Source organism: Callithrix jacchus, chromosome 17 (genome assembly GCF_049354715.1).
Source record: "Callithrix jacchus isolate 240 chromosome 17, calJac240_pri, whole genome shotgun sequence".
Lineage (NCBI taxonomy): Eukaryota > Metazoa > Chordata > Mammalia > Primates > Cebidae > Callithrix > Callithrix jacchus.
The window spans coordinates 7,389,876-7,410,066 of record NC_133518.1 but is presented as its reverse complement, the minus strand read 5'-3'; the positions used below and the strand labels follow the sequence as shown (position 1 = coordinate 7,410,066).

General features: G+C 39.8%; 1 protein-coding gene across 1 annotated transcript in view; it reads right to left on the bottom strand.

Annotated features, from left to right (window-relative positions):
• LOC128930015 (proprotein convertase subtilisin/kexin type 5-like) overlaps nucleotides 1-9,003 on the bottom strand; it is a 71,963-nt gene extending 62,960 nt beyond the window's left edge. The window contains exon 1 of the mRNA XM_078355017.1: nucleotides 8,950-9,003. Coding sequence (XP_078211143.1) covers nucleotides 8,950-8,989 — 40 coding nt within the window. The 5' untranslated portion in view covers nucleotides 8,990-9,003. The remainder of the gene's footprint in view (nucleotides 1-8,949) is intronic.
• Between the last annotated feature and the right edge of the window lie 11,188 nt (nucleotides 9,004-20,191).

Genomic DNA, 20,191 nt, shown 5'->3' with positions numbered 1-20,191 from the left:
GGAGGAGCAAGGGCATGTCTTAAATGGCGACAGGTAAGAGAGCATGTGTGGCGGATCCACCCTTTATAAAACCATGAGACATCATGAAACTTATTCACTATCATGAGAACAGCATGGGAAAAACCTGCCCCATGATTCAATTAGCTCCCACTGGGTGGGGTGACATGAGGGGATTATGAGAGCTACAATTCAAGATGAGATTTGGGTGGGGACACAGTCAAACCATATCAATGAATATTTCACATATATTAAAAAGATGTGATAGAGTAGAAAATTTAAGATTTAAGAGGATAACATAAAAATAAACATTTGCATACCTCTCTCTGGAGACCAGTGACCCAGGCCACACCTAATCAAATGCTACATCTGAGCTAATAAATCCACATTTAACCTTGTCAAAACATATTATGAGTTTGGTTCCTTAAGATTGTAACTAGAAGAAATGGCTCTCTGATGGGGTAACTCACTTACATGTACATAAGGAATCACCTGCATTTGGCTTCCAGCCCTTCTTTATAGATGGATTATTTGATTCTAATTAACTTGTTCATCTTGCATTTTTGGGTCAGGAGGTAAGTAGAGATACAGATGTGAATGATAATGTTTGAATGATATGATTAGATTCTACGTTTTCCACCTCTTCACCACCTTCTGTAGCTTCAGTACATAAATTTATTCCTCAGAACAAACTTTCTAGATGAAAATCATCAATTATTATGTCTTGATAAAAACACAATCTGAAAGTTTATCTGTTGGGAATATATTTTTAAAAAGTATAGTACATGCATGCCTCAGAGATATTATGGGTTCAGTTCCAGACCACCTCAATGAAATAAATGTTAGAATAAAGCAGGTCACACAAACCTTTTGTTTCCCAGTGCATATAAAAGAAATACACTATACTGTAGTCTATTAAGTAAGCAATAGCATTATGTCTAAAAATGTATACACCTTCATTAAGAAATACTTTGTTGCTAAAAAATGCTAATAATCATCTGAACTTTCAGATCTTTTTGCTGGTGGAGGGTCTTGCCTTTGTATTGACGACTGCTTGACGGATCAGGTTGGTGGTTTCTGAAGGCTGGGGTGAATGTGGCAATTTCTTGAAACCAGTGGAATTTGCCAGATTGATTGACCCTCCTTTACATACAAGATTTCTCTGTAGCATGCGATGCTGTTTGATAACATTTTGCCCACAGTAGAACTTCTTTCAAAATTTGAGTTTTCAAAAAACTGATGCTACTTAATCAACTAAATTTATGTAATATTCTGTTCACCGAATCTTCACCAGGAGAAGTTTCCATCTTGAAAAGCCACTTTCTTTGCTCAACCATAAGAAGCAATTCCTCATTTGTTCAAGTTTTATCATGAAATTGTAGTAATTCAGTCACATCTTCAGGTTCCACTTCTAATTCTAGTTTTTTTCCCATTTCCATCACCTCTGCAATCACTTTCTCCATTGAAGTCTTGAACCCTCAGAGTCATTCATAAGGGTTAGAATCAACTTCTTCCAAACTGTTAATGTTACTGTTTTGACCTTCTCCCATGAATCACAAATGATATCAAGAATGGTGAATCCCATATACAGGAAGATGGAAAAAGACACTGGGGACTACTGAGGGAGAGGGACAATGGCTGAAAAACTACCTAGTGGGTACTATGCTCACTGCCTGAGTGTTGGGATCATTCATACTCCAAACCTCAGCATCACACAGTATACCCATGTACTAAATCTGCACATGTACTCACTGAATCAAAACAAAAGATGAAATTATAAAAACATATGATGGGTGTAGTGGCTCATGCAGGTAATCCCAACACTTTTGGAGGCTGGGACGGGAGGATCACTTGAGCCTAGGAGTTTTAGACCAGCCTGGGCAACATAGGCAGACTCTATTTCTACTAAAAATAAAGATATTAGCTGGACATGTTGGCATGTACCTCAAGTCCCAGCTACACAGGAGGCTGAGGTGGAAGGATTGCTTTAGCCTTGAAGGTTGAGGCTTCAGTGAGTTAAGATTGCACTACTGCATTGCAGCCTGGGTGACAGCAAAACCCTGAAAGAGAAAGAGAGAGAGAGAGAGAGAGAGAGGAGAGAGAGAGAGAGAGAGAGAGAGAGAGAGAGAGAGAGAGAGAGAGAGAACTATAAGGAATTAAAAACAGGAGATAAAATAAAAAATTGGCCAGGCATGGTGGTACACACCTATAGTCCTAGCTAGTCAGGAGGATGAGATAGGAGGATCACTTGAGTCCAGCTTGGGCAAGACAGTGGGGAAAAACAGAGAAAAGAATGGTATACTCCAGCCGGGGCAGCAGAGTGAAAAAAAAAGAATGGGGACTCCTTTCCAGAGGGTTTCAATTTACATTGCCCAAGTACACCAGAGGAATCACTATGGCAGCTATTACCATACACAGTGTCTTTCTTAAACAATAAAACTTAGATTGGGCTCAATGGCTCACACCTGTAATCCCAGCACTTTGCAAGGCTGAGGTGATTGGATTATTTGAACTAAGGAGTTCAAGACCAGCCTGGGCAATGTGGCAAAACCCTATCTCTATAAAAAATATAAAAATTAGCCTGGTGTGGTAGCACACACCTGTAGTTTTAGAAACCCAGGAGGCTGAGGTGGGGGAATTGCTTGAGCCCAGGAGGAAGAGGTTACAGTGAGCTGAGAACTTGCCACTGTACTCCAGCATGGGTGACAGAGTGAGACCCTATCTGATAATAATAATAATAATAATGAGACATGAAATTTGAAATTACCCTTCAATCCATGGACTGCAAAATTAATGTCCTGTTAGCAGGCATGACAAAAACATTAATCTCATTGGACATCACCATCAGCACTCTTAGGTGACCAGGTACATTGTCAATGAGTGGTAATAGTTTGAAAAGTATTTTTGTCTGAGCAGCAGGTCTCCACAGTAGGCTTAAAATATTCAGTAACCATTCGGTAAACAGATATGCTGTCCCCAGGCCTTGTTTCATTTATGGACCACAGGCAGAATAGATTTGGCATAATTCTTAAGGGCCTAGTGTTTTCAGAATGATAAGTGAACATTGGCTTTAACTTAAAGTCATGAGTTGCATTAGCGCCTAACAATAGTCAGCCTGTTCTTTGAGATTTTGAAGCCAGGCATTGACGTCCCCTCTATAGCTATAAAGGCCCCAGATGGCATCTTTTCCCAATAGAAGGCTGTTCTACCTAAGCTGGAAATCTGTTGTTTGGTATAGCCATCTTCATAGTGCTCTTAGCTGGGTCTTCCAGATGATTTGCTGCAGCTTCTGCATCATCATTTGCTGTTTCACCTTGTACTTTTACATTATGGAGATAGATAGCTTCTTTCCTTAGGCCTCATAAACCAACCTCGGCTAGCTTCCAACATTTCTTCTGTAGCTTCCTTACCTCTCTCAGTTGACATAAAATTGAAAAGATTTAGGTCGTTGCTCTGGATTAGTCTTTGGCTTAAGGAAATGTTGTGACTAATTTGATTTTCTATTCAGACCCTCAAATTTTCTGTGTCAGCACTAAGGCTGTTTCACTTTTTTTTTTTTTTATCATTTGTGTATTCACTGAAGTAGCACTTTTAATTTTCTTCAAAAACTTTTCCTTCACATTCACAACTTGACAAGATACCTAAATTTCAGCCTATCTTTTTGTTACTGTTTTTTGAGACAGTTTGGCTCTGTCACTCAGGCTGGAGTGCAGTGGTGTGATCATGCCTTACTGCAGCCTCATACTTCTGGAATCAAGCAATCCTCCCACCTCAGCCCCCCCTGTAGCTGGGACTACAGGCCACCATATCTGGCTAATTTTTGTATTTTCAGTAGAGACCGGATTTCACCATGTTGCCCAGGCTGGTCTCTAACTCCTGAGCTCAAACGATCCTCCTGCCTTGGCCTCCCAAAGTGCTGAGATTACAGGTGTGAGCCACTGCGCCTGGCCCCATCTTTGTTTTTGATTTGCCTTTCTCACTAAGCTTAATCCATTTCAAGCTTTTGATTTAAAATGAGAGATGTGCAACTTTTCCTTTCATTTGAACATCTAGATGCCACTGTAAAATAATTAACTGGCCTAATTTCAATATTGTTATATCTCAGGGAAGGTCTGATGAAATGAAGAGATATGGGGAATTGCCCAGTTAGTAGAAAAGGCAGAACACACTCATTTATCAGTTAAGTTCCATCTTACATGGTGGGGTTCATGGTACCCCCAAACAATTGTAATTGATGAATTTGTGGCAGGGTTGCCACAAAGCTGTACTTTGTAAAAAATGCAATATGTGCTATGTACAATAAAGTGAAATGCAGTAAAATGGCATACGCCTGTTCATTTATATAAGATGGGCTAATAGACAAACATTCAATTTTTGTTTCTCAAGAGTATTTAATGACACAGAAACATTTCATGATAGGCCATGTAAAAAAGGATGGTAATCCATATCTATGTATATGGTAGGTAGATACCTACCTATGTAGGTAGGTAGGTAGATAGATGATAGATGATAGACATGGCTTTATCAAAATCAGAAGGAAAAAAGCTAAAATATTAACAATAGTCTCTCTCTAGTAGACAGATGATAGATAGACATGGCTTTATCAATAATCAGAAGGAAAAAAATGACTGAGGCAATCTGCCATTACCACAGCAGTCCATCATTACAGAGACAGTCCACCATTACGGAGGCAGTTCTAACTATACCTCTATAAACAAAACCACAAGGAAGTTCACACAGCAGCTGGACAGAGCCCCCAGCAGCTCAGCAACGCCTCTGCTGGGAGACTGTGACTATGCTACCTTCTTGCTTGGCATGGCATCTCTGAAAAAAGGCAGCAGCACATCAGGAACTTATAAATAAAGCCCCACCTTCCCAGGACAGAGAACCTGGGGGAAAAAGGCACTTATGAGTTCCACTGCAACAGACTTAAATGTACCTGCCCAGCAGCTCTGAATGGAACAATGGAGCTCACAGGTCAGCACTTGAGCTCCTATAAGGGACAGACTGTCTCCTCAATCAGCTTCCCTACCCCTGTACATCCAAAGAGTCACCTCATAAAGGAGAGCTCAGGCTGACATCTGGCGGGTTTCCTTCTGGGACAAAGATAACAGAAGAAGAAACTGGCAGCAACTTTACTGTTGTGCAGCACCACAGGTGACCCCCAGGCAAGCAGGGTCTGGAGTGGAACTCTAGCAGTCCTATAGCAGAGGGGCCTGAGTGTTAGAAGGAAAACTAAAAAACAGAAAGAAATAACTTTATCATTAACAAAAAGGACATCCACTCAGAGACCCTATCTGAGTCACCAACTACAAAGACTACAGGTAGATAAATCCACAAAGATGGGAAGAAACCAGCAGGAAAAGTATGAAAATGCACAAAACCAGAATGCCTCTCCTCCTCCAAGGGATCACAACTCCTCACCAGCAAGGGAAATAGGCTGGATGGAGAATGAATCTGATGAATTGACAGAAACAGCCTTCAGAAAGTGGGTAATAACAAACTTCTCTGAGCTAAAAGAACATGTTCTAACCCATGCAAAGAAACTAAGAACCTTAATAAAAGGTTTGACAAAATGCTAACAAGAATAAACACATTAGAGAAGAATATAAATGAATTGATGAAGCCGAAAAACACAACACAAGAATCTTGCAAAGCATACACAAGTTTCAATAGCCAAATTGACCAAGCAGAAGAAAGGATATCAGAGATTGAAGATGAATTCAATGAAATAAAATAAGAAGGCAAGGTTAGAGAAAAAAAAGAGTAAAAAGAAATGAACAAAGCCTCCAAGGAACACGGGATTATGTGAAAAGACCTAATCTACATTTGATAGGTGAACCTGAATGTGACAGAGAGAATGAATCCAAGCTGGAAAACATTCTTTAGGATATTATCCAGGAGAACTTCCCAAACCTAGCAAGGCAGGCCAATATTCAAGTCCAGGAAATACAGAGAACAACACAAAGATATTCCTCAAGAAGTGCTCTCAAGAATTCCTCAATTATGTGCCCCAAGGCACATATTTGTCAGATTCATCAGGGTTTAAATCAAGGAAAAATTGTTAAGAATCTATAAATTACTTTGGGCATTCCTTTTGAAATCTGGCACTAGACAAGGATGCCCCTCTCTAACCACTCCTATTCAATATAGTATTGGAAGTTCTAGCCAGAGCATTCAGTCAAGAAAAAGAATTAAAGGGTATTCACTTAGGAAAAGAGGAAGTCAAGTTGTCTCTATTTGCAGACGATATGATTGTATATTTAGAAGACCTCATATCTCAGCCCAAAATCTACTTAAACAGGTAAGCAACTTCAGCAAAGTCTCAGGATACAAAATCAATGTGCAGAAATCACAAGCATTCCTATACACCAATAACAGACTTAAAGAGAGCCAAATCAAGAACCAACTGCCATTCACAATTGCTACAAAGAATATAAAATACCTGGGAATACAACCAGCAAAGGATGTAAAGGACCTCTTCAAGAAGAACCACAAACCACTGCTCAAGGAAATATGAGAGGACACAAACAGATGGAAAACATTTCTTGCTCATGGTTAGGAAGAATTAGTATTGTGAAAATGGTCATACTGCCCAAAGTAATTTATAGATTCAATGCTATCCCCATCAAGCTACCCTTCACAGATCTGGAAAAAACCACCTTAAGCTTCATATGAAACCAAAAGAGAGCCCATATAGCCAAGTCAGTTCTAAGCAAAAAGAACAAAGCTGGAGGCATCACACTACCTGACGTCAAACTATACTACAAGGGTACAGTATTAAAACAGCATGGTACTGGTACCAAAACAGGGATATAGACCAATGGAACAGAACAGAGACCTCGGAGGCAATGCTACACATCTACAACCATCTGATCTTTGACAAACCCAGCAAAAATAAGCAACGGGGAAAGGATTCCCTGTTTAATAAATGGTGTTGGGAAAACTGGCTAGCCATGTGCAGAAAGCAGAAACTGGACCCCTTCCTGACACCTTACACTAAAATTAACTCCAGTTGGGTTAAAGACTTAAACATAAGACCTAACACCATAAAAACCCTAGAAGAAAACCTAGGCAAAACAATTCAGGACATAGGCACAGGCAAGGACTTCATGACTAAAACACCAAATGCATTGGCAACAAAAGCCAAAATAGACAAATGGGACCTAATCAAACTCCACAGCTTCTGTACAGCAAAAGAAAGACATTAGAGTGAATCAGCAACCAACAGAATGGACAAAAATTTTTGCAGTCTACCCGTTAGACAAAAGGCTAATATCCAGAATCTACAAAGAACTAAAACAGATTTACAAGAAAAAAAAATCCCATTTAAAAGTGGATGAATGACATGAACAGATACTTTTCAAAAGAAAACATTTGTGAGGCCAACAAACATATTAAAAAAGTTCATCATCACTCACTGGTCATTAGAGAAATGCAAATCAAAACCACATTGAGACACCATCTCACATCAGTTAGAATGGCGATCATTAAAAAATCTGGAGACAACAGGTGCTGGAGAGGATGTGGAGAAATAGGAACACTTTTACACTGCTGGTGGGAGTGTAAATTAGTTCAACCATTGTGGAAGACAGTGTGGCAATTCCTCAAGGACCTAGAAATAGAAATTCCATTTGACCCAGCAATCCCATTACTGGATATATATCCAAAGGATTATAAATCATTCTATTATAAAGACATATGCACACAAATGTTCATTGCGGCACTATTTACAATAGCAAAGACCTGGAAACAACCCAAATGCCCATCGATGATAGACTGGACAGGGAAAATGTGGCACATATACACCATGGAATAATATGCAGCCAGAAAAAATGATGAGTTCGTGTCATTTGTAGGGACACGGATGAATCTGGAAACCATCGTTCTCAGCAAACTGACACAAGAACAGAAAATCAGACACTGCATATTCTCACTCATAGGTGGGTGTTGAACAATGAGAACACATGGACACAGGGAGGGGAGCATCACACACTGGGATCTGTTGTGGGAGACTAGGGGAGGGACAGTGGCAGGGGTAGGGGGTTGGGGAGTGATAACATGGGGAGAAATGCCAGATATAGATAATGGGGATGGAGGCAGCCAACAATATTGCCATTTATGTACCAATGCAAGAATTCTGCATGTTCTTCACATGTACCCCAGAACCTAAAGTGGAATAAAATATTTTTTTAAAAGTGTATCTTCAACTCCCCCCCAAAAAAGAAGAAAAAAAACTAAAATAGTAACCATAATCTCTGCCTAATTTTATGTTTACATATATATGCTTGTATGCTTTTAAAATAAATGTGTGTTATAGCATTGAGTAAAACAAAAATGTTATTATGGAAAAAAAAAAAAGCTCAGGTCTTGAGTTCCAGGTATCATTTGGGCCATGTGTTTGGAAACAGTATCCTCCCACAGATCTCCCCTGAGGGAGCTTGTCATTTGGCTAAGTTCTTAATTTTTTTGTTCATTTCTTTTCTGCCCACACCTACTTTCTCATCTTCCCATTTTGTCTCTTGGCATTTCCTAATTCTACACCACCAGGACAGAACTGATGTTCTTCTGTGGGGTGTGTGGCTAAAATCGTGGCAGATATTTGTATAATTTCCTTGCAAAAGATTCACTTTTAAAATGAATTGGTTTTCTAATATTATTCGGCAAAGGAGGCCAATGAATAAGAAATGGGGTTATTCTTGGCCCTCCTGAGACTCGTGGCTTTCACTGGGGCCAAGCATTCTTAAACAAGTCCCTATATGAGCACCTGCAGCCTTGTTGGAGTTGTTGGATCAGCAGAATGTCCAATAACCCCTGCTGAGATGTCCTACTCCTACCTTTGAAGAGAAAGACAGCATTATAAGCAGTGAATACTTGAATTGTTTTGAGAGATAATTAAGCAAATTGTTAATAAAATGCATATTCTCCCAGGGTAAATATATACTTACTTACTGAACAATGCTGTACAAATTTGCAGAAGAGCCACTGACATTCTTCAGTCCATCTGAAGGTAATGAACTGGGTAACACATTTATATTCTCAAAGAGTACAACTAATTATAAGCCCCAAATAACACAAAAAAGTACATAACTCAAATAGGTCTTGCTCTTAGAATTGCCTCAGATAATTAACACTCGGATACAAAATGGATCCTCTGACAGTTTTGCCAAAGCAGATTTTTCTGGAAGGTTCAGTGGTGCTGGGATATAAAATATTTGGTTAGGGGTTTGCTAGTGATTTTCAATCATCTTGTCCTCATGGGTGTCCAGAGATAATGAATACATGTTTGAATTGGCAGTGATGCAAATGGTGCAGCTGACAGTGGGGCACAACCCCCTGGAGGGACACGAGAGTAGAAGAGACTGGAATAAATAATCGAATTTATTGTCTACAAATGTTGGCTAAAGAGGGCTCAGTCTTCTATTGGACTCCAGTCTTTACTGAGTTCCCTAATTCCAGCAAGGGAATATCATAATAGGCAAGTTGTTTGTGGATTTCCATGCTTCTCCAAGCTGACTAGCAGGTGGAAGTGATAGATGAAAATACGCAGCAGTTTTTATAGGGATTGCTCACTAAAGCTGTACATTCATTTATGTATTCATTTATTCTGAAGCCTTCATTTTTGGGGGACGACATAAAAGAAAAAAATTAGATTATTATGTATTTTGAGATGGAATCTCACTTTGTTGCTCAGGCTGGAGTGCAGTGGCATGATTTTGGCTCACTACAACCTCCACCTCCCGATTCAAGCAACTCTCCTGCCTCAGACTCCTGAGTAGCTGAGACTACAGGTGTGTGCCACTGTGCTAGCTAATTTTTTTGTATTTTTAGTAGACAGGATTTCACCTGTTCACCAGACTAGTCTTGAACTCCTGATCTCAGCTGATCCACCCGCCTTGGCCTCCCAAAATGCTGATATTACAGGGGTGAGTCACTGCACCCAGCCTAGGTAATAATTAAAAGTGAAGCATAAATTTGTGTTCAATAAACACATGAAACAGACACTAAAACGCAAGCTTCATGAAGACATGTTCTGTTTTTTTTTTAATGTATCTCCAGTACCCAAAACTGCTGGTATATAGTGGATGCTCCAGAAATATGCATCAGGTGAAGAAAACAAAAAAGTATGTAAATTCAGATAAAGAATTAGAGAGTGATGAGACTGGGGCGGAGAGAAGAGGCTAATTTAGATGGGCTGGTCAGGCAGCGTCTTTCAAGAATTGACATTTGAGTAGAGATTCCAATGATAACATAGAGCTAGCCCTGGGAGGTTCTGAGGGCAGCTGTTCCAGACAAAGGCCAGGGAAAGCTTGTCCCATTCAAAGAACATCAAGAAGGCTAGTGGGGCTGGAAGAGATGGAGAGAAAGAGAGAGAGTCAGAAGGTGAAGCCAGGGTCATAGGCAGGACAAGATCATATAGGATCTTATAGGCCAGGATGAGAGATGTACATTCTAATCTAAGAGTAATGGGGAGGCATGAGAAGCTTCATTAAAAATGACTTACATGATCTGATGTATTTAAAATGATGACTGTATCTTGTGTGGTAATGGCTTATTTAACTGCAAAAACAGATAGGTCTATTAAATCTTGCTCAACTAGATTCTGTGTAACACACTCAAGAAATCTTTTTTTTTTTTTTTGGAATATACGAGGGGAGAAATGATTACAAATAAACTAAGACTGTGGATACCGTAACAGGAAAAGTCAGATTTGAGAGAAAGTCAAGAAATAAAATTGAGAGTATTAAATGATAAGATGTGTGGGGTGATGGAATGGGATTATTCCCTGGCCTTGCCCAAGCGCCTGGATGGATGGGAGAAGAGGAGCACCCAGCAGTGAAGTGGACATAGAAGTAATGAACACTTAGTGATCCCACACTGCAGACCATCCACTGCTTTGGAGACTATAAGGAATATATGCAGGTGAGAAAGGCACTTCCTACCCTCAAGGAATTTGCAGTCTGGTGAAGGTTCAGTAATTAGTAAAGCTAATTAGAGAGAAACCACAGTGAGGCAAATGATAGAATGGCGAAACAACCTCTAATCTAGTGTACCACAGAAATGTTTGTTCAGGCTGAAAGAAGCCAAGTTATGATTCTCTCTCTTCTTTTTTCCCAGTTAATTAGGCTTTTACTGGCCAGATGTGGTGGTTCACCACTGTAATCCCAGCAGTTTGGGAGGCCGAGGTAGGTGGATCACTTGAGGTTGGGAGTTTGAGACCAGCCTGGCCAACAGGGTGAAACATCGTCTCTACTAAAAATACAAAAATTAGCCGGGTGTGGTGGTGCCTGTCTATAATCCTAGCTGCCCAGGAAGCTGAGGCAGGAGAATCACTTGAACCTGGGAGGCAGAGGTTGTGAGCCAATATCACGCCACTGCACTCCAGCCTGGATGACAGAATGAGACTCTGTCTCAAAACAAACAAAAACCAAAGAAGCAAACAAACAAAAAATAGGCTTTTATCTATCTTGCTTAATAGACAAATTCAGAGCATTCTTATTATAGTTAGGGTTGTTCAATAAAATGCAGTGCTGGGAAAAGAACCCAAGGATTACAGTTTTAGTGAAGGATGAATGAAAGATAAACTTGCCAGGAGGAAGAGACAGGAAAAAATTATCTTGGTCTTATCTTTAGCATTGACTAATGCTATTTGACCCACTAAACCTCATGTTAAAATGTTATCCCCTCCCAGTCAGGTATAAAAACAATATTTTTTAACAAATTTTTTTATCTCCAATGATAGAGGTAGGGCCTAATGGGAGGTGTTTGGGTCACGTGGGTGGATCCTTCATGCATGGGGTGGTGTCATCCTCTTGGGAATGAGTGAGTTCTTGCTTTATTAATTTCCCTGAGAGTTTTGATGAGAGCTGGTTGTTCAAAAGAGCTTGGCACCTGCCCTCCTCTTGCTGTTTCCTGCTTCTACCATGAGTGGAAGCAGCCTGGAGCTCTCACTAGAAGCAGGTGCTGGAGCCATGCTCTTGTACAGCCTGCAGAAGCATGAGCCAAATACACCTTTATTCTTTTACATTTCCTGGCCTCAATTATTCCTTTTAGCAATACAAATGGACTAAGACAGGTAGATACAACAAAATAAAACAACAAAAAACATTCTTTGAGAATTTGTAACCCTAAGCCAGATCTCACAAAGGTTTATAGTCATAATTCATGTTACCTGTGTGTTCTGGAACATCTCAAAAAGAAAATTCAATTTCAAGTAGTTCCAGGTAAGTAGTGCCTTGAGGAAATTGATGGAAGGAAATGTAAATCTTCTCTTAAAAAATATATCTTAATCCAGACCCTGAAGTATTTTCATAGGTAAATTTTCAAGGAAAATGATCATAATTTAAAAATAGAAACCACACAAGGAAGTCAGTCACCATGAGAGAAAGTGAGCAGAAATAACAGCAGAATCAGACCCATAGAGACTACAGATCTTGAAATTACCTGGTGCAGAATATAAGATATATATTTAAAAAGTTTAAAGAAATAAAAAGAACATCTTGAAAATATAAATAACCAAGTGGTTTGTAAAACAAACTTTATATATATATATATATATATATATATATATATATATATATATATATATATATATATAACTTCTATAAGTGAAAGGCATAAAAATTAGAATCTAAAGCTCAATGGACAGATTAAACAGTGGATTAGGCATAGCAGAAAAAGAATTAGGTAAACTCAAAGATAGATACAAAGAAAAGATAGAAAGCCCACAGAGACAATAAAAGCTAAAAAATAGGAAAGGGTGGTTAAGAAATGTGGAGGTTAAAATGAGAAGGGCTAAAAATGTCAAAGATCCAAAAAGAGGTAACTGAGAGAATGAGAAAAAGACAATATTCAATAACAATAAAATGCCTAAGAATTTTCCAGAATTGTTGACAAAACCCCCCACCAATCTGACTGGGCACAGTGGCTCATGCCTGTAATCCTGGCACTTTGAAAGGCCAAAGCAAGAGGCGTGCTTGAGCCTGGGAGTTTGAGACCAGCCTAGGCAATATAGCAAGACCCTATCTCTACAAAAACAGTTAAAATTTAGCCATGCATGGTAGCATGCATGTGTAATCCCAGCTACTTGGGAGCTGGAGGCAAGAGGATTACTTGAGCCCAGGAATTCCAAGCTGCAGGGAGCTATGATTGCCTCACTGCACCCCAGCCTGCGTGAGAGAGATATACTGTCTCATAATAATAATAAATACCTATGATTAATTTCAAGAAACAGCACAAACATATATATTACTATTTTGTTAATCTATAAGAAGACTCATCACAGTGAAACTGAAGATTAACCAAGAAAGCAAACAGCTGTTAGCCTATGGAGAGCAGTAAAGAGATAGCATATAAGAAGAAACGCCTTGAGAAGGGAATTTGGAATTTGGTAGATGAAAGAACATCAGTCTTTTCAGAAAGACACTACAACCATGGCAGAAAATTCTTTGAAATCTTCATGAAAGATCTGGAATTGTAGAATGTAAGAGCCAGAGGGAAACTTAGGCCAAAGGCTCAGCTCAACTTTATAAATGTATGAAGCATTCTCATCTGTTTAGAGTCCTCTGGTTCTTCTGAAAAAAATGGCCTTTATTTCTTTTTCTGAGCTTCCAGTAAACTTTGTCTTTAAAGATACTGCAACTATTTTTCTGGTTGGGGTATAGTGAATTATTAGTCATCTACCCTTTTTATTTTTTTATTTAAGATGGAGTTTTGCTCTGTTGCCCGGGCCAGAGTGCAGTGGCGTGATCTTGGCTCACTGCAACCTCCACCTCCCAGGTTCAAGTGGTTCTCTTGCCTCAGCCTCCCAAGTAGCTGGGATTACAGTTGCCTACTACCATGCCCGGCTAATTTTTGTATTTTTAGTAAAGGCAGGGTTTCTCCATGTTGGCTCAGCTGTTCTCGAACTCCTGACCTCAGGTGTTTCACCTGCCTTGGCCTCCCAAAGTGCTGGTATTACAGGCATGAGCCACCATGCCTAGCCACCCTTTTTTTTTTTTAAAAAAAGGATAATTTTGACTTTTATTTTAGATTTAGGGGTCCCCGTGCAAGTTTGTCACCTGGGTATACTGCATGATGCTGACGTTTAGTGTATGACTGATCCTGTAACCAAGGTACTGAGCATAGTACCCAATAGCTCGTTTTTCAGCCCTTGCCCCTTCTTCTCCTATAGTAGTCCGCAGTTTGTATTGTTGTCATCTTTATGTCCATGAGTACCCATTGCTTGGCTCCCACTTAAAAGCGGTAACACACAGTATTTGGTTTTCTGTTCCTTTGTTAATTCACTAAGGACAATGGCATCCAGTTATATCCACGTTGTGGCAAAGGTTATGATTTTGTTCTTTTTTATGGCTGCAGATCTCCCTGTTAGGGAATATACCTCACTTTTCTCTGAGCTGTAGCACCTAGTCTTGTTCTCAGCATGAATTCATTCCTTCCACAAATACATTTTGAGTCCTACTACGTGCTATGGCTATGAAGGAGACTAATTTCCTAGCACAATATTTAGCTCAGGGGCAGGGGGAATGAAGTAAATAGAAAGATATTGCAATGAATGCTGTGTTTTCAGTGTTGCTCAGAGGATTCTGAACGATTTGCTAAGAAAATAATGTGATACCTAAATTAGAGCACGTGTGTGTGTGTGTGTGTGTGTGTGTGTGTGTGTGTGTGTGTGTGGAATGCCTTCAAAGAATGGTTTCTTGAGGAAACAAAAGCTTAGGTGAGACCTGAAAGATGAATTAGAGGGAGCAGGACAGAGAGAGGACAGAAAAGGAAAGAAAGCCATTCATGTAGAGAGAACTAAATCTACAGAGATGATTCCTTTAATGAAAGGATTTATTCAATTCCCCTTGAGGAAACTGTAGAGTGAGTGACAAGACCTCAAAAATACAAATAGTTGCCCTCATCTTAAAAACATACAGGTTTTAAATAATAGGATGGGGAAAGTACCAAGGTAAATTGCAGAGAGTTCAGGGTAGCTAGAGTAAAGAGTAGCTATGCTTGGGGAAGCAAAAAGGCAGGAGAGGAAAGGCTGGACAGATGAGTGGCTGAAGATCAATGCTCATGAAGAAGCTTTCATGTCATTCTTGGGAGTATGAACTTTATCCCTGGGCATGGGAAGTCATTTTAGATTTGTAGACAGTTGTCATCATCAGGTTTACTTTGTAGAAAGAAGGCCATTATTACAGTAGGGAGTGAATTTTTGAGAATGGGAGAATAGAAGACCGATGCTGTATCTGGGGGAATTATGTCCGTGGCTTGAATGGACATAATGGTGAATGGACATATGGTGATTGAGATGTGTAGAAGGAGACAGAGTGAAAAATATTTAGGAAGTAGAAAAGACTTGTTCAACCACCATGGGTTGACTTATGTCTTCCAAAATGATATGTCCAAATATTAATACCTACTACCTATGAATGTGTTCTTCTCTACATTCTTGGCAATAGGGTCTTAGCAGATGTAATCAGGTTACTAAAATGAGGTCACATTAGATTAAGGTGGGCCCTAAGCTAAATCAAATAAGTCAGTTCTGTATAAATGTGAAGACACAGACATGCAGACATAGAAGGGAGAAGGCCATGAGACTATGAGGCAGAGATGTGAGTTATGTAGCTGCAAGACAAAGAATGCCAAGGACAAAGAATGCAGCCACAAGGAGCTAGGAAGAGGCAAGAAATAATTTTCCTTTAGAGCCTCCAGAAGAAGCCAACCCTGCCAGCTCCTTGATTTTGGACTTCCAGCCTTAATAACTGTGAGATAATACATTTCTGTTGTTGTTAGCCACCCATTTTAAGAAATTTTTGTAGAAATGGGGTCTTGCTATATTGCCCAGGCTGGTCTCCATCTCCTGGCTTCAATTGATCCTCCTGGCCTGGCCTTCCAAAATGCTGAGATTACAGGTGTCATCCACCTGCTGGCCTAAGCCACTCATTTTAGAGTACTTTGTTACAGCAGCTCTGGGAAACTAAACTGCAACTTACTAGTGTTTAGGGACACCATGTGTTCTGGCCTTGATCTTTAAAATATTGGAAAGAGAGCTGCCTGTTCTTCTTTTCAATTCACCTACTTTTTTTTAAAATTGCATTTTAGGTTTTGGGGTACATGAGAAGAACAAGTAAGATTGCTGCATAGGTACACACATGGCAGTGTGGTTTGCTGCCTTCCTCCCCATTGCCTATTATCTGGCATATCTACCCATATTATCCCTCCCCAACTCCCCACCCACTGCTGTCCCTTCCCTAGGTTCCCCCACACAGACGCCAGTGTGTGATGCTCCCCTCCCTGTGTCCATGTGTTCTCATTGTTCAACACCTGCCTATGAATGGGAACATGTGGCATTTGATTTTCTGTTCTTGTGTCAGTTTGCTGAGAATGATGGTTTCCAGGTTCATCCATGTCCCTACAAAGGACATGAACTTATCATTTTTTATGGCTGCATAGTATTCCATGGTGTATATGTGCCATATTTTCTTTATCCAGTCTGTCTCTGATGGGCATTTGGGTTGGTTCAAAGTCTTTGCTATTGTAAACAGTGCAGCAATGAACATTCGTGTGCATGTGTCCTTATAATAGAATGATTTATAATCATTTGGATATATACCCAGTAATGGGATTACTGGGTCAAATGGAATTTCTATTTCTAGGTTCTTGAGGAATCACCATACTGTCTTCCACAATGGTTGGACTAATTTACACTCCCACCGATAGTGTAAAAGTGTTTCTGTGTCTCCACATCCTCTCCAGCATCTGTTGTCTCCAGATTTTTTAATGATCATCATTCTAACTGGCATGAGATGGTATCTCAATGTAGTTTTGATTTGCATTTCTCTAATGACCAGTGATAATGAGCGTTTTTTCATATGTTTGTTGGCCTCATATATGTCTTCTTTTGTAAAGTGCCTGTTCATATCCTTCACCCACTTCTGAATGGGCTTCTTTGTTTTTTTCTTGTAAATCTGTTTTAGTTCTTTGTAGATTCTGGATATTAGCCCTTTGTCAGATGAATAGATTGCAAAAATTTTTTCCCATTCTGTTGGTTGCTGATTCACTCTAATGACTGTTTCTTTTGCTGTACAGAAGCTCTGGAGTTTGATTAGGTCCCATTTGTCTATTTTGGCTTTTGTTGCCAATGCTTTTGGTGTTTTAGTCATGAAGTCCTTGCCTATTCCTATGTCCTGAATGGTTTTGCCTAGATTTTTATTAAAGGATATGTAATCTGAAATAAAGGTAGTGCAGAGGGGATTGCGGAAAGAGTAGTTCCCAAATCTGCACCTGTTCTTTGTGATTTTGAACAAGTAACTGAGGTCTCTTGGGGGTCAGTTTACTCACTGAAAAACCCTAGAAGAATTCTAGGATTTTTATGGTGTTAGGTCATATGTTTAAGTCTTTAATCCATCTGGGGTTAATTTTAGTGTAAGGTGTCAGGAAGGGGTCCAGTTTCTGCTTTCTGCACATGGCTAGCCAGTTTCCCCAATACCATTTATTAAACAGGGAATCCTTTCCCCACCACTTCTTTTTAGTGAAAAGGGGAATGCTTTATCATATGTGAATTCGTGAGTTTGGGAGAAGTAACTCATATGCCCAGCTGAGCGAGATGGGAAGGTTAAAGCAGAGAGGAGTGGTTAGGAAATTCACAGTTCAGAGATTGAATTCATGTTTTTCCTTTTGGCCTTATAAGGAATAAAGCTGATGCTTTGATTTTTTTTGTCTGTGTAATCTCCCTTCTTCCTTAATGTTCATTTGATTCTGAATTGTGGGAGAGCTGTGATTATTACTTTTTTATTTCAATAAAGCCCAAGGAAAGGGGGAGGAATGACGGGTTTCCTGGAATTTTGGCTTGTGCAGCTGAATGGTGCTGTATTTGGATCCCTGGAACTTGGGAGTGGGATCTGGGGATACCAGTGGAAGATGACAGCACACAGAAGGCACTTAATATGTTTGCTGAATTTAAGGTGTTCTGGCTTCCTCATTTTAGGGGAGAGTAAACTGACCCCCAAGAGTCCTCAGTTCAAAATCACACAGAACAGGTGCAGATTTGGGAACTACTCTTTCTTCAATCCCCTCTGCACTACCTTTATTTCAGATTCCATATCCTCTAATAAAAATATTCACACCCACTTTGAAAGACCATATTACACAGGCTTAGGATGCTGTTCCAGATCTTTGACCCTCTGCTGGTTAGCAAAAGCCCATATCGCACTTTCATCTAAAGAATGTCTGTCCAGGCTGCAGGCTTTGGGGCACTTCAGTTGGGACTTGTGCCAACAGTTTACACAAATCATTCAAGTAGGAGCTCTCCATCTGCCACAGAAGGGGTCTTCAGGATGTTTAATCATTGCGGTTTTTATTTCAAGACCTTGCCCTGAATGTCCTCTATTCAGGATACTGTGCCAAGGCTGAACTGCCTGGAGCAAAACAGAACAATCCTTTGGAGATTGTGGGAGCCAGGCTGGAGAGCCAAAGGGACTGGGCATGCAGTCCCACCAGAATCATATTTTTTATTACCTCTCCATTCAGCATGATAATGGAAGGTTTCAGCAAACAGCCTTCCATTTCCTGATTGCTTAGGTACATTTCACATTCTCAGCATTCAAGGAAACTCTCCAAAGAAATACATTGCAGGAAAAAATGAAAACCAAGACAACATACACTTATCTCCCTTGCTGCTTAAACAGAAACATAACTGCTGAAAAACAAAGCTTATTTTCCAACAGATATATTTTCTGATCATTAATTTTTGCCTGAATTGCTGGTTCATGTAAACAAACTAGGACTTATGTAAACAAGTCCTGTTATCTGAAAAAAAAAGAACAAAGAAAGAAATCTAAGAGCCATCTGGTATGATTCACTTTAAAGAAAAATAAAAGAGTTGCTCATATTTTTAAAAAGATATTTTGAAAGACTCTGCCTATTCATCATCAGGCATATTTTAAAGAAGTGATGTTTTCTTTTGTGTATCTTCAAGTCGCTATAGCAACTGGATCACTTTCTATTCATTAATCAGGAGTCACCAGCCAGAGAATCTATCCTTTTTCCCTCTAGGTTTGGAGCCTTGGTCAATTGCTCTACCTTTTTAAAACTTCACAGATTTTGAAAACAGTTTTCTTCAAAAATGTTTCTCTTGATCTGAGAGTTTTGCTGTGTTCCATGTGTCATGTATTGCTGCACATTTTGTCCTCTATGTTATGTGACAGCTTCTATGGAATACTAGGTACATTTTGATTACTTCTCTCTACTTCTGTGCTTTTATTGCTTACAGCTATAGGGGCTTTAACTGAATCTCCAGAGTTGTGCAACAAATTATACAGAAGCACTTCCACTTGTTCTTTCTTTTGTATACTGCCGGCTGGAAACGCTGTCTAGTTTCAAATGGAGTTTTGTTTTCTTTAATACCCTTTGTAAGCTTCTCCTCCTTCTCAAAAGTCAGCAATCCATCTCAATTTTTATTAGTAACATGGACCTGCCGAAACTGTGACGAGTAATCGCACAATTCTTAATCGCTTGGTAGCCTGAGGAGCATCGTGATCAACCTTTCCTGGGTTATATTCACTTCCCTGAACACTTGGATTGGATGTCAGCTGCTGAACGGCTCAAAACATCACATGAAACAGGGAAGGAGAGACTTGTGAGTGCCAGGAGTCTAGAAGTGTAGGCTGGAATACACTTTGCAGAAATGATTTGTTCAGCCAGTACTAATAGTGTTTAAATTATGTTTAAGGAAATCAAAAGAGTTTTTCATAAAAGTCTGAATTACCTCGAGTTCTGCATGCAGCAATTGGTTGGGACTGAGGAGTGACTCCTTTAGATAGGGAAGCCCTGTGGCCTCAGTCCCCAGCTGGCCCGCTTGACCATGGTGTCTGCCTGGCACCTGTAGATATAAATGTCATGCCTTGCCAAATTTTACAGATGAAGAAACTGAGACTAGAAATTTTTAGGGACTTGACCAAAGCCAAACAGCTGATTAGTGGCAGCTTGAGGACTAAATCCAGCTTTGCTGATCACTAGCCCAGTGCTTCTAGTTTTGTTTTTGTTTTGTTTTGTTTTGTTTTGATTTTGGGGCAGAGTCTTGTTCTGTTGCCCATACTGGAGTACAGTGGGATGATCACAGCTCACTGCAGCCTTGACCTCCTGGGCTCAAGTGATCCTCCCTCCTAAGCCTCCCAAGTAAATAGGACTACAAATATGCACTATA